At 63.0% G+C, this 13,990-nt stretch overlaps 2 protein-coding genes across 2 annotated transcripts; one reads left to right on the top strand and one right to left on the bottom strand.

Moving 5' to 3' along the window:
* The first annotated feature begins 754 nt into the window (after positions 1–754).
* On the top strand, positions 755–6,914 carry LOC138683251 (endothelial zinc finger protein induced by tumor necrosis factor alpha-like). The gene is made up of 3 exons (XM_069774814.1): positions 755–970; positions 3,344–3,953; positions 6,222–6,914. The coding sequence occupies exons 1-3, from the start codon at positions 904–906 to the stop codon at positions 6,688–6,690; spliced, it is 1,146 nt and encodes a 381-aa protein (XP_069630915.1). The 5' UTR covers positions 755–903; the 3' UTR covers positions 6,691–6,914.
* A 926-nt stretch (positions 6,915–7,840) lies between these two features.
* ZBTB45 (zinc finger and BTB domain containing 45) lies at positions 7,841–12,624 on the bottom strand. Its single transcript, XM_069774808.1, has 3 exons — positions 12,285–12,624; positions 10,245–11,324; positions 7,841–8,503 (listed from the first exon to the last, which is right to left on the bottom strand). The coding sequence occupies exons 1-3, from the start codon at positions 12,607–12,609 to the stop codon at positions 8,148–8,150; spliced, it is 1,761 nt and encodes a 586-aa protein (XP_069630909.1). The 5' UTR covers positions 12,610–12,624; the 3' UTR covers positions 7,841–8,147.
* Between the last annotated feature and the right edge of the window lie 1,366 nt (positions 12,625–13,990).

Here is a 13,990-nt window from a genome sequence, read left to right as displayed (position 1 = left end):
CAGAACTGGGAGCACTGGGGAGGGACTGGGAGTGCTAAGGGGGGACTGGGAGGCTGGGGGGGTAGTCACTGGGAGTGCTGGGGGGCAGAACTGGGGGCACTGGGGAGGGACTGGGAGTGCTAAGGGGGGACTGGGAGTGCTAAGGGGGGGAATGGGAGGCTGGGGGGATAGACACTGGGCGTCACTGGGAAAGCTGGGGGGCAGAACTGGGAGCACTGGGGAGGGACTGGGAGTGCTAAGGGGGGACTGGGAGTGCTAAGGTGGGGACTGGGAGGCTGGGGGGTAGACACTGGGCGTCACTGGGAGAGCTGGGGGGCAGAACTGGGAGCACTGGGGAGGGACTGGGAGTGCTAAGGTGGGGACTGGGAGGCTGGGGGGTAGACACTGGGCGTCACTGGGAGAGCTGGGGGGCAGAACTGGGAGCACTGGGGAGGGACTGGGAGTGCTAAGGGGGGACTGGGAGTGCTAAGGGGGGACTGGGAGGACTGGGGAGGCTGGGGGGGGTAGGCACTGGGGGTCACTGGGAGTGCTGGGGGCCAGAACTGGGAGCACTGGGGAGGGACTGGGAGTGCTAAGGGGGGACTGGGAGGACTGGGGAGGCTGGAGGGGTGAACACTGGAGGGCACCAAGAGGTTACTGGGTGTGTTGTGGGGTACTGGGAGCACTGGGGAGGGACTGGGAGTGCTGGGAGGGGCCTGGGATTGCTGTGGGGGAGAACTGGGAGCACTGTGAGGGCACTGGGGGTTACTGGGAGCACTGGGGGGAGTCACAGGAAGCACTGGAAGTTGCTGGGAGCACTACAGGGGGGTGGTCCTGGTAGAGCATGGAGGTTTACTGGGAGCACTGTGAGGGCACTGGGGGTTACTGGGAGCACTGGCTGAAGGTGGTGTCCCCGCAGGCGCCATGTTCCTGGCCGAGGACCCCTGGGGGCTGGTGACCCTGGGACAGCGTCCCCCCCACGTCCCCCCTGGTGAGCACCCCGCGTCCCCCCCCCCGGGTCCCCTCCTGTCCCCCTCCATGTCCCCAGGTCCCTCGGTGTCCCCTGGGTCCCCCCCATGTCCCCTGCAGGTCCTCGGATCCCCCTCGGTGTGTGTCCCCCCCCGTGCCCTCGTGTCCCCCCATGTCCCTCAGGGATCCCCCTTGTGTCCCCACCACGTCCCCCGTGTGTCCTCGGGTCTCTCAAAGTCCCTTCGTGTCCCCGTATGTCCTCACGTCCCCACCGTGTCTCTCCCCAGATCCCCCGTGTCCCCCCCTCATGTCACGCCAGGTGTCCCCCCACACCCCCTGTGACTCCGTGTGTCCCTCCGTGTCCCCGTGAGTCACACCACGTGTCCCCTCACATCGCGCTGTGTCCTCTGTGTCCCCGTGTATCTCCCCCGTGTTCCTCCATGTGTCCCCCTTCTCACACCACGTGTCCCCCCACGTCACTTCAAATGTCCCCCATGTTCCTTCACGTGTGTCCCCGTGTCACTCCAAATGTCCCCCGTCTCTCTCCACCTGTCCCCATGTTACTTTGCCTGTGTCCCCGCATCCTCGTGTCACTCCACGTGTCCCCCATGTCTCACCACGTGTCCCTCCACATCCCCGTGTCACTCCAAATGTCCCCCATGTCCCTTCGTGCGTCCCCCACGTCACACCGCGTGTCCCCCCATGTCCCCATCTCACTCCGAATGTCCCCCATGTCACTCTGCATGTGTCCCAGTGTCACTTGGAATGTCCTCATCTCCGTGTGTCCCCCATGTCCCTCCGTGTGTCCCCATGTCACACCGCGTTCCCCGCATCACATTGTGTGTCCCTCTGTGTGTCCCCGTGTCACGCTGCGTGTCCATGTGTCCCCCACGTCACACTGTGTGTCCCTCCACGTGTCCCCCACGTCACACCGCATGTCCCCCATGTCACACCACGTGTGTCCCATGTCCCTCTGCATGTCCCCCACATCACATCACGTGTCCCCCATGTCACACTGTGTGTCCCTCCGTGTGTCCCCATGTCCCTCCATGTGTCCCTATGCATGTCCCCATGTCACACCACGTGTCCCCATGTCCCTCCGCGTGTCCCCTTGTCCCTCCACGTCCCCCACGTCACACCGTGTCCCCCATGTTACACCACATGTCCCTCCACGTGTCCCCCACGTCACACCGTGTGTCCTTCCGTGTGTCCCCCATGTCCCTTCCCATGTCCCTCCACGTGTCCCCCACATCACACTGCATGTCCTTCCGTGTGTCCCCCACGTCCCTTCCCGTGTCCCTCCACGTGTCCCCCACGTCACACCGCGTGTCCTTCCGTGTGTCCCCCACGTCCCTTCCCGTGTCCCTCCATGTGTCCCCCACGTCACACCGCGTGTCCTTCCGTGTCCCCCCACGTCCCTTCCCGTGTCCCTGCATGTGTCCCCCACGTCACACCGCATGTCCTTCCGTGTGTCCCCCATGTCCCTTCCCATGTCCCTCCACGTGTCCCCCACGTCACACCGCGTGTCCTTCCGTGTGTCCCCCACGTCCCTTCCCGTGTCCCTCCACGTGTCCCCCACGTCACACCGCGTGTCCTTCCATGTGTCCCCCACGTCCCTTCCCGTGTCCCTCCACGTGTCCCCCACGTCACACCGCGTGTCCTTCCGTGTGTCCCCCACGTCCCTTCCTGTGTCCCTCCACGTGTCCCCCACGTCACACCGCGTGTCCTTCCGTGTGTCCCCCACGTCCCTTCCCGTGTCCCTCCACGTGTCCCCCACGTCACACCGCGTGTCCTTCCGTGTGTCCCCCACGTCCCTTCCTGTGTCCCTCCACGTGTTCCCCACGTCACACCGCGTGTCCTTCCGTGTGTCCCCCACGTCCCTTCCCGTGTCCCTCCACGTGTCCCCCACGTCACACCGCGTGTCCCTCCACGTGTCCCCCACGTCCCTTCCCGTGTCCCTCCACGTGTCCCCCACGTCACACCGCGTGTCCCTCCACGTGTCCCCCACGTCACACCGCGTGTCCCTCCACGTGTCCCCCACGTCACACCGCGTGTCCCTCCACGTGTCCCCCACGTCACACCGCGTGTCCCTCCACGTGTCCCCCACGTCACACCGCGTGTCCCTCCACGTGTCCCCCACGTCACACCGCGTGTCCTTCCGTGTGTCCCCCACGTCCCTTCCCGTGTCCCTCCACGTGTCCCCCACGTCACACCGCGTGTCCTTCCGTGTGTCCCCCACGTCCCTTCCCATGTCCCTCCACGTGTCCCCCACGTCACACCGCGTGTCCTTCCGTGTGTCCCCCATGTCCCTTCCTGTGTCCCTCCATGTGTCCCCCACGTCACACCGCGTGTCCCCACAGCCCGTCCCCCCCCTCAGCCTCCCCTCTCTCCACAGCTCCCGGCCCCGCCAACCCTCCGCAACCACCCCCGATGCCGATGCCACCCACCCGCGACGCCACCGACGCCGCCTGCCACCAGCGTGGCGTCCCCACGTCCCCGCCGGCGCCGGAGGGCCACCGCTGCGGCGACTGCGGTAAGACCTTCGGCGCCCGCTCCCGGCTGGCGGTGCACCGGCGGGTGCACACCGGCGAGCGACCCTTCGCCTGCGCCCACTGCGGCAAACGCTTCAGCCAGAGCTCGGCGCTTGGCCTTCACCGGCGCCTGCACACCGGCGAGCGGCCCCACGCCTGCGCCGACTGCGGCAAAGCCTTCGCCGTGCCCTCGCACCTGGCGGTGCATCGGCGGGTGCACACCGGCGAGCGACCCTTCGCCTGCGCCCACTGCGGCAAACGCTTCAGCCAGAGCTCGGCGCTGGCTCTGCACCGGCGCGGTCACACTGGCGAGCGGCCCCACGCCTGCGCTGAGTGCGGCAAAGCCTTCGCCGTCGCCTCTCACCTGGCCGCTCACCGCCGCATCCACACCGGGGAGAAGCCCTTCCCCTGCCCGCACTGCGGCAAGCGCTTCCGCCAACGCTCCGGCCTCGTCACCCACCAGCGGGGACACAAGTAGCCCTTGGGGACACCAAAACGGGCGCCGGGTGTCACCGAATCCACCGCCAGGAACCCCAAAGGACCCCAAAACACGGACATCGGGAATCCCCTTCACTCTGCCCGTTGCCATGGGGACCTCAGGGAGCCACCACCAGCGCTCCGGCCGCGTCACACGCACATGGGGACACAAGTAGCCCTTGGGGACACCAAAACGGGCGCCGGGTGTCACCGAATCCGCCGCCAGGAACCCCAAAGGACCCCAAAACACGGACATCGGGAATCTCCTTCACTCTGCCCGTTGCCATGGGGACCTCAGGGAGCCACCACCAGCGCTCCGGCCGCGTCACACGCACATGGGGACACAAGTAGCCCTTGGGGACACCAAAACGGGCGCCGGGTGTCACCGAATCCGCCGCCAGGAACCCCAAAGGACCCCAAAACACGGACATCGGGAATCTCCTTCACTCTGCCCGTTGCCATGGGGACCTCAGGGAGCCACCACCAGCGCTCCGGCCGCGTCACACGCACATGGGGACACAAGTAGCCCTTGGGGACACCAAAACGGGCGCCGGATGTCACCGAATCCACTGCCAGGAACCCCAAAGGACCCCAAAACACGGACATCGGGAATCCCCTTCATTCTGGCTGTCACTGCGGGGACCTCAGGGAGCCACCACCAGCGCTCCGGCCTCGTCACACGCACGTGGGGACACGAATCACCTCGGGGCCCCCCCGAATTCAGCTCTGGACCCCCCCATCTGTCTCCCTAAATTCAGCTCTGGATGCCCCCCTGCAGCCTCAGGGACCTGGAGACACCCCCCCAACCCTGTCCCCTTAACTCTGCCCCTCGGGGCCCCCCACAGCCCTTGGGAGACAGAGGGGTGAGGCCCCAAAATGGCGCAAAAACCTGTCGAAATGAGGAAAACGTCCCGCACCCCAAAATATAGCGCAGGGCCCCTCCCGGGCTGGAAGGAGTCGGGGCAAGGCGGCGCGGAGGGGGTTAACACCATCGAGTCGCGGTCCTCCGAGCGGTGCGGAGCGGCCCCTAGCGGTTCCCGAGCGCTTCCGGGGACGCGGGGCAGAGGCGGCTCTGCGGCTGTTAGGTGAGGGGCTGGGGGGGCGGCACCCCGGGGAAAGACACCCCGGGACCGGCCCGGAGCCCCCCCTGCACCCCCCTGCTGCTGCCCCTCTCCCTCTAAGTCCTGCCCCCCACCCTCCGGGTGCCCCCTCCCCTCAGTGAGCCCCCGATGCCGCCCCGGTCCCCCCCTCCCTCTTTTTGGGACCCCCCCCGCTTCCCGGTGCAGAGGTCCCTCACACTCCCCCCTTCACCTTCGGTGCACCCCCATAGTCAGTGCCCCCCCCCCCAAATGTCTCACCTCTGCCCACCCCCCCCAGGACCCCTCCCGGTTGCCCCCTCCCCAGCCCATCCAGGGCTCCCCCAGTCTCTCCAGCCCTAGCAGAGGGTGCCCACCCCCACCCCATTCCCACTCTGGATGCCTGGGTCCTCTTTTAGGGGAGGTGGGTGCTGACACCCCCCCCTAAATCTCCCCCCCACTCACCCTGTGTCTTCCCACAGACCATGGAGCAGCCAGAAGAGCCGCCCGATGCCTGGGACGGGGATGGGGGGACGGTACCTGGTACCCATGGAGGTGAGCCCAGCCGGGGAGGGGGTACGGGGGGGGGGGGGGTAACTGCAAAGCATGATGGGACAGCGGAGGTCCAACGCTGATCAAAGCAGGACCATCTCATCCCGGTTCCTCATGGCTCCTCCCAGTGAAGTCTGAGAACCTTCAAGGATGGAGCCCCACCACATCCCTGGGTCTCTTCCCCAGCTCCATCCCACCAGGGCGGGGGGGACACATGGGACCTCTGAGGGGTCCTTGCTCCAACCTGGGTCCATCCCTGACCTCCATGTTTCTCCTGGCCATCTCCAAATGAGATATGGGTCTGAGAGGGCACCATACAGCTTGGGAAGTAATTTGGGAGATCCAGCGGGGGGGTCAGTGAGGGAGATCCGAGGGGTGATTTGGGAGATCAGGGGGTGATTTGGGAGCTCAGGGGCGATTTGGGCATTCCAGGGATCAGTTTGGGATACTGCGGGCAATTAAGAAGCTCAGGGAGGGCAATTAGGGATCCCCATGGCGATGCCAATCTCCATGTCCCCACAGGCACCATGAGGTCCCCAGAGACAGATGCCCCCGAGAGCCCGGTGACGTCGCCACCGCTGCCCCCATCACCCGGCCTGGCCTGGCCCTGGGGGCTGCCCCCCACGCCCCCCCCGAGTATCCAGAAGCCCTACAAGTGCACCGAGTGCGGCAAGGCCTTTGGGCAGAGCTCGCACCTGATGCGGCATTTGGGCACCCACACCGGCGAGAAGCCCTACAAGTGCAGCGCCTGCGCCAAGAGCTTCACCCAGAACTCCAACCTCCTGCAGCACCAGCGCACCCACACCGGCGAGAAACCCTACGAGTGCGGCGCCTGCGGCAAACGTTTCGGCTGGAGCTCCAACCTCAGCCAACACCGCCGTCTCCACAGCGGCCAGAAGCCCTTCCAGTGCGGCCAGTGCGGCAAATGCTTTGGTGAGAGCGCCCGTCTGCTCGAGCACCAGCGCACCCACACCGGTGAGAAGCCCTACCGCTGCCCCGACTGCCCCAAGACCTTCAGCCGCGGCTCCCACCTTGCTCGCCACCGCCGCCTCCACGCAGCTGAGCGGGGGCCTGGTCCAGCCCTGGCAATGCACCGGGGGCTCTGAGGGGCTCCCCAAGGAGAGAGGAGGAGGTGGTGGAGCAGATGATGGTGCTTTTGTGGTGACTGACCACGAGGATGTGGCTTGACCTGCTGATGCCCATCATCAACAGAAAGATTCACGGAGGATCCATAACATGGTCAATGGCTGCTACAGCCCTTCTGTGGTGGCCATGGGGACGTGGTTTGTCCCTGTTGGCGCCCATCATCAATACAAAGACTTCAAGAAGATCCATGATGTGGTCAGTGGTTATTACAGCTGTTCTGTGATGGCCACATGCCCGTGGGTTGGCCCTGTCGGCACCCATCGTCAACATAAAGACTTAAGTAGGAGCCATGATGTGGCCAGTGGCTGCTACAACCCTTCCATGGTGGCCACGGGGACATAGTTTGGCCCCGCTGGTGCTCATTGTGAAAGTAAAGCCTTGGGGAGGACCCATGATGAGGCCAGTGACTCTATGGTCCTTCTGTGGTGGCCATGGGGACATGGTTTGGCTCCATCAATGCCCATTGTTGGCTTGTGGGGAACCCACGTAGGTAAAAAGCCACGGGACTGGGGACAAACGTGGACACAAAGACTTGGGGAGGACTTATGACGTGGCCGACGGCTACTGCAGCCCTTCTGTGGTAGCCATGGAGATGTGGTTTGGCCCTTTTGGTGCCCATCACCGATGCAAAGACTTGGGAAGGGTCCATGACACAGCCAATGGCTACTACAGACCTTCTGTGGTGGCCACAGAGACTGGCGCCTATTGTCAACACAAAGACTTGGGAAGAGCCCATGATGTGGCCAACGGGCATGTGGTTTTGCCCCACTGGTGCCTCCCATTGGCTCGTGGAGAAGCCACGTGGGCAAAAAGAGGTGGCATTGGGCCCGAAGGTAGACACAAAGACTCAGGGAGAACCCATGACATGGCCCAGTGGCTACTACAGCTTGTCTGTGGTGGCCACAGGGATGTAGTTTGGTCCCGTTGACACCCATCATCATCACAAAGACTTGGGGAGGTCACATGGTGTAGCCAATGGCTACTGTGGCCCTTCCATGGTGGCCACGTGCCCATGGTTGGCATCCACCATTCAGGAAGTGAGATGTCATGTGGGCAAGCAGTGGGGAGGGGGGGAATTTTTAGGGAAAAAAATTGCAATAACAGCACTAAAATGGTCCTTAAAACCCACGTGTTGATTTTCACCACCTGCCGGCTCCACCAAGTCTGTTTAACCACCCCCACCACCGCGGTTTGGGGGGAAGGAAACCACGTCACTGGGAGGGGACGAGCGGGATGGACCCCACCTCCCTCCGTCTGTCCATCTAGGGCATCAAGTCCACAGCTGGGGTGGGGTCAAAGTCCTCCAGGTTTCACCCTGGGGTGCTCAGACAGGCCCAGGGGCTTGTCCACGGGCACAGGGGAGCCCCAAAGCCCACCCCTGAGGCAGTTCAGGGGTGACAGACCCCCCGGGGCACCCTCACGCCGTGTGAGTGGGGCCAGCACCCGCAGCCTCGGCGCCTGGCCACGTTGCCAGCCCGGCTTCAGGTGGCGGCGGCCCTGGCGGTGGCCCCGGCGGTGGCACGGGGTGGGTGGCAGCGGCGTGGCGCTCGAGGAGGGTACGGTGGGAGAAACCCTTGGTGCAGAGGCGGCACTGGAAGCGCTCGGGGCGGTGGGTGCGCATGTGGACATTGAGGGAGCTCTTCTGGGTGAAGCGTTTGCAGCAGACGCCGCACTGGAAGGCGCGGACGCCCGTGTGGGTCACCATGTGCTTCAGCAGGTAGTCACGGAGTGAGAAGGAGCGCCAACAGATGGAGCACTGGTGGGGCTTCTCGCCTATAGAGAGACAACCGTGGGTCAACCTGGATCAATATGGGTCAACAGGGATCGATATGGGTCAACATGGATCAACACGGAGCAACACAGGTTGACAGAGGTCAACATGGATCAATACAGGTCAACATGGAGGAACACGCAGCAACACAGGTTGACGGGGTCAACATGGGTCAACATGGAGCAACAGAAGTTAATGGGTCAGCATGGGTCAACACATGTCAATGTGGTTCAACATGGGTCAACATGAGTCAACATGGATCAACACAAGTCAATGGATCAACATGGGTCAACATGAGTCAACATAGATCAACACAAGTCAATGGATCAACATGGGTCAAAAGGGAGTGACGTCCATTAATGAGGGTCAACACAGGTCAACAAGGATGAGCACAGGTCATCGTGGGTCAACACAGGTAACATGGAGCAACATAAGTCAACACAGATCAAGATGGGTCAACAGATCCACAGGTAAACATGGATTAACATGGGTCAACACAGGTCAACATGGGTCAGCAGATCAATGTGGGTCAACACAGATCAACCCAGGTCAACATGGTTTCACAGGTGAACATGGATCAACACAGGTCAGCACAGGTCAACGTGGGTCAACAGATCAACACAGGTTGACATGGAGCAACACAGAGCAACATGGGTCACCGGATTAACAAAGCAACACGGAACAACATGCGTCCACACAGATTGGCATGGGTCAACACTGACCAACATGGGTCAAAATGGGTCAACACAGGTCAACATGGGTGAACACAGGTCAACACTGGATCAACATGGCTCAACATAGAATGACATGGGACAGCATAGATCAAAACAGGTCTACATGGGTCAGAATGGAGCAACAGAGAGTGACATGGGTCAACATAGATCAGCAGGGGTCAGCGTGGATCAACACAGGTCAACATGGGTCAACATTGGTCAGCACAGGTCAACACAGGTTAGCACCAATCAACATGGGTCAACACAGGTCTACATGGGTCAAAATGGAGCAACAGAGAGTGACATGGGTCAACATAGATCAACATGGGTCACTGGATTAAGAAAGCCACACAGATCAACATGGCTCAACACAGATTGGCATGGGTCAACACTGACCAACACGGGTCAAAATGGGTCAACACAGGTCAACACTGGATCAACATGGGTCAACATAGATTGACACAGGTCAACATGGGTCAAAATGGAGCAACAGAGAGTGACATAGGTCAACATAGATCAGCAGGGGTCAATGTGGATCAACACGGATCAACACTAGATCAACATGTATCACCACAGACTGACGTGGATCACCACAGAGTGACATGGGTCAACACAGAGTGACACAAGTCAACACTGACCAACGTGGAGCGACGCACGTCAACGTGGATCAACACGGAGCAACGTGTGTCAACGTGGATTGACGTGGAGCGACAATGGGTCAACACAGGTCAACGTGGGTCCCTGTTACATCCCCGTCCCCATCCCTCCACGCCCCCACCCCCCAATGTCACCATCCCCATCCCAATGTCCCCGTCCTCCCATCTCCCCCACTGCACCGTCCTTGTCCCTGCAACGTCCTCCCACCCTTCCATGTCCCCACCTCTCCCTCACCGTCCCCGTTGCGTCCCCCCACACGGAACCTGCTCCGGCCCCGCAGTCCCCTGGGGAGCCGGGGGAGCCCCATGTCGTGTCCCGTCCCCCTCCCCGCCCCGTCTGTCTCCACCGTGTCCCCCCTGCTGCGTCCCCTCACCGGAGTGGATGAACATGTGTTTGGTGTAGTTCTTCCGGGAGCTAAAGGTCTTCTGGCAGTGGCCGCACTGGTAGGAGGGCTCGGGACAGCGTGAGGGGCCGGGCTGGGCCACCTCGGGGGTCGGGGGGACACCCCCACCACTTAGCCCCACCTCCGCGCCCCCCTCGTAGAGCGGCGGCGGCGGTGGCGGCGGCGGTGGCGGCGCAAAACCAAAACCGTTGCCACCCGGTGCTGCCTTGGCCCCAAATGCCGGCGGCCGGCCCGGCGCCTCCAGGCTGCAATCGGGCCCGAACTTGCCCCCGTCCTCGCCGGGCCAGGGAGGGAGGAAAGCATCGGCGAAGACCTCGGGAGCGCCGAAAAACGGGGTCTCCTCGGCGGCGAAGGGCGGCGGGGCGAAACCTTCCTCACCGGCGCTGGCGGCGCCTCCCCCTTCCTCCTCCTCCTCCTCTTCCTCCTCCTTCACCGGCAACTGGAGCCGCAGCGGTTGCCGCTGCTTGCGGCTGTGGCAGCTGGGCGCCGGCTCACTCGGACCGAATCGAACGTCGGGTTCCGACGGTACCGGCGGTACCGGCAGCGGTTTGTGACGGGGATCGGCGGGCGGCGGGAGGGGTTCGGGGCGGGGCGGGCGGGCGGGGGGCAACGCCTTGGGGCCGCGGCTCTGGGAGATGATTTGGGTGCACTCGTCGATGACCGTCTTGATCTGGAGGATGGAGGCGGCGGTGAGGATCTGCAGAGCTTCCGACTGGGCCACCACCAAGCAACCGCTGTACATGAACTCTACCAGCTGCCGTACGGCTCCGCTGGGGACAACGGGTGGCACCTCGATGGCCGAGTGACCCAAGAGGAGCTTGTCGTGGAAGAAGGGGCTACCGGCGGCCAAGACGCAGCGGTGGGCTCGTAGGGTGGCCTCGCGGATACGAACCGTCACGTCGCAGAAGTGGCCGCCCAAACGTTGGCCGTTGAGGGTCTCCAGCAGCGAACGGCTGAAGTTCTGGAGATGGATGTAGTGGACGGCCTCCGCCATGGTGGCGGGGACGGGCGCCGGCGGCGACCGGGGTCGTCGGTGAGGTCTGGAGATACCTGAGGGAAGAGCAACGGGATTTGGGGACGTGCGATGGGATGTCACCGTGGGCTGGGGACATCAACATGGTGTGGAGATGCCACCAGGGCATCACCGAGGGTTGGGGACACGCTATGTGATGTCACCATGGGCCGGTGACATCAACATGGGCTGGAGATGCCACTAGGACATCACCGAGGGTTGGGGACACCTGATGTGATGTCACCATGGGCTGGTGACATCAACGTGCTACGTGTTGCCACCAGGGCATCACCGAGGGTTGGGGACACCCGACGTGACGTCACCACGGGCCGGTGACATCGACGTGGTGTGGAGATGCCACCAGGGCATCACCAAGGGTTGGGGACACGCTATGTGATGTCACCATGGGCCGGTGACATCAACAATGGGCTGGAGATGGCACCAGGGCATTACCGAGGGTTGGGGACACCTGATGTGATGTCACCATGGGCTGGTGACATCAACGTGCTACGTGTTGCCACCAGGGCATCACCGAGGGTTGGGGACACCCGACGTGACGTCACCACGGGCCGGTGACATCGACGTGGTGTGGAGATGCCACCAGGGCATCACCGAGGGTTGGGGACACGCTATGTGATGTCACCATGGGCCGGTGACATCAACATGGGCTGGAGATGGCACCAGGGCATCACCGAGGGCTGGGGACACCCGACGTGATGTCACCACGGGCCGGTGACATCAACGTGGTGCGGAGATGCCACCGGGACGTCGCCGGTGGCCCGGGGGACATCTCGCGGGACGTCACCGGGTGCTGGGGGCCGCCCTGATGACGTCACGGGGGCTCGGGGAGACACCTTTGCAGGGGGTCCCCGGGAGCGCGGGGACACCTCGCGGGACGTCACCGGGGGGGTGTGGCGACCCCCCGGGGACATCCCCCACCCCTCCCCCCCCCCAAAAGGGACCCCGGGGGGGCGGGGCGGGGGCGGGGCCGCACTCACCTCCGCGCCCGCCGGAACCGCCGCCGGCCCCGACACCCGGAAGCGCCTCCGCCGCCGCTTCCGGTAGCCCCCTCCCCCCCCTCCTCCGCCTCCGTCTTTCTTTCTCCCACGCGTCACTTCCGGGGGGGGCCAAGAGAGGAAGTGAGCCGGGATCATAGAGAGGGACGCGGGCGCGGTCCTCCCGCCGCCCCCCCCGCACCATAGAGACGGGGGCGGGAGAGGCCACGCCCCTCGCGGGGACCCGTAGCGGGGGGCGCGGGGTGGCCGCGGGGCCGCGGTCACTTATGGATCCCATAGGGACCCTCGTAGGGTTGGGATCCCCCATAGACCCCTATAAGGACCCCCGTAGTGTACCAATGCCTATAGATGCCCATAGGGACCCCCATAGAATTGGGGTCCCCTATAGACCCCCATAGGGACCCCTGTAGTGTACAAATGCTTGTAGAGACCCCCCATAGGGTTGGGATCCCCTGTAGACCCCATAGGGACCCCTGTAGGGTTGGGATCCCCTATAGACCCCATAGAGATCCCCATAGGGTTGGGATCCCCTGTAGACCCCATAGGGACCCCTGTAGGGTTGGGATCCCATATAGACCCCATAGAGATCCCCATAGTGTACCAATGGCTATAGGCACCCCTGTAGGGTTGGGATCCCCCATAGACCCCATAGGGACCCCTGTAGGATTGGGATCCCCTATAGACCTCATAGGGACCCCCATAGGATTGGGATCCCCTATAGACCCCCGTAGGGACCCGCATAGGATTGGGATCCCCTATAGACCCCATAGGGACCCCTGTAGTGTACAAATGCTTGTAGAGACCCCCCATAGGGTTGGGATCCCCTGTAGACCCCATAGGGACCCCTGTAGGGTTGGGATCCCCTATAGACCCCATAGAGATCCCCATAGGGTTGGGATCCCCTGTAGACCCCATAGGGACCCCTGTAGGGTTGGGATCCCATATAGACCCCATAGAGATCCCCATAGTGTACCAATGGCTATAGGCACCCCTGTAGGGTTGGGATCCCCCATAGACCCCATAGGGACCCCTGTAGGATTGGGATCCCCTATAGACCCCATAGAGACCCCCATAGGGTTGGGATCCCCTATAGACCCCCATAGGGACCCCCATAGGATTGGGATCCCCTATAGACCCCCATAGGGACCCCTGTAGTGTACAAATGCTTATAGAGACCCCCCATAGGGTTGGGATCCCCTGTAGACCCCCTAGGGACCCCTGTAGGGTTGGGATCCCCTATAGACCCCATAGAGACCCCTGTAGTGTACCAATGGCTATAGGCACCCCTGTAGGGTTGGGATCCCCCATAGACCCCATAGGGACCCCCATAGGTTTGGGTTCCCCTATAGACCCCGTAGGGACCCCTGTAGGATTGGGATCCCGTGTAGACCCCATAGAGACCCCTGTAGTGTACCAATGCCTATAGGGACCCCCTGTACGGTTGGGATCCCCTATAGACCCCCATAAGGACCCCCGTAGTGTAAAAATGCCTATAGATGCCCTTAGGGACCCCCATAGGATTAGGATCCCCTATAGACCCCATAGGGACCCCCCTGGGGCCGGGATCCCCTATAGACCCCGTAGGGACCCCTGTAGGTTTGGGATCCCATATTGACCCCCACAGGGACCCCCATAGTGTACCAATGCCTATAGATGCCCATAGGGACCCCCATAGGATTGGGATCCCC

The sequence above is a fragment of the Haliaeetus albicilla genome, chromosome 32, assembly GCF_947461875.1.
Source record: "Haliaeetus albicilla chromosome 32, bHalAlb1.1, whole genome shotgun sequence".
In the NCBI taxonomy this organism is placed as follows: domain Eukaryota; kingdom Metazoa; phylum Chordata; class Aves; order Accipitriformes; family Accipitridae; genus Haliaeetus; species Haliaeetus albicilla.
This window is presented reverse-complemented; position numbering and strand designations above follow the sequence as displayed.

Excerpts from the sequence above, each read along its gene's own strand:
- ZBTB45 (XM_069774808.1), bottom strand. The coding sequence starts at position 12,609 with ATGGGGGATCCCAACCCTACGAGGGTCCCTATGGGATCCATAAGTGAC. Across the intron at positions 11,325-12,284 it reads CGGTTCCGGCGGGCGCGGAG|GTATCTCCAGACCTCACCGA; the intron begins GTGAGTGCGGCC and ends CTCTTCCCTCAG. Across the intron at positions 8,504-10,244 it reads ACACATGTTCATCCACTCCG|GCGAGAAGCCCCACCAGTGC; the intron begins GTGAGGGGACGC and ends GTCTCTCTATAG.
- LOC138683251 (XM_069774814.1), top strand. The coding sequence starts at position 904 with ATGTTCCTGGCCGAGGACCCCTGGGGGCTGGTGACCCTGGGACAGCGT. Across the intron at positions 971-3,343 it reads TCCCCCCCACGTCCCCCCTG|CTCCCGGCCCCGCCAACCCT; the intron begins GTGAGCACCCCG and ends CTCTCTCCACAG. Across the intron at positions 3,954-6,221 it reads ACCCACCAGCGGGGACACAA|TATCCAGAAGCCCTACAAGT; the intron begins GTAGCCCTTGGG and ends GCCCCCCCCGAG.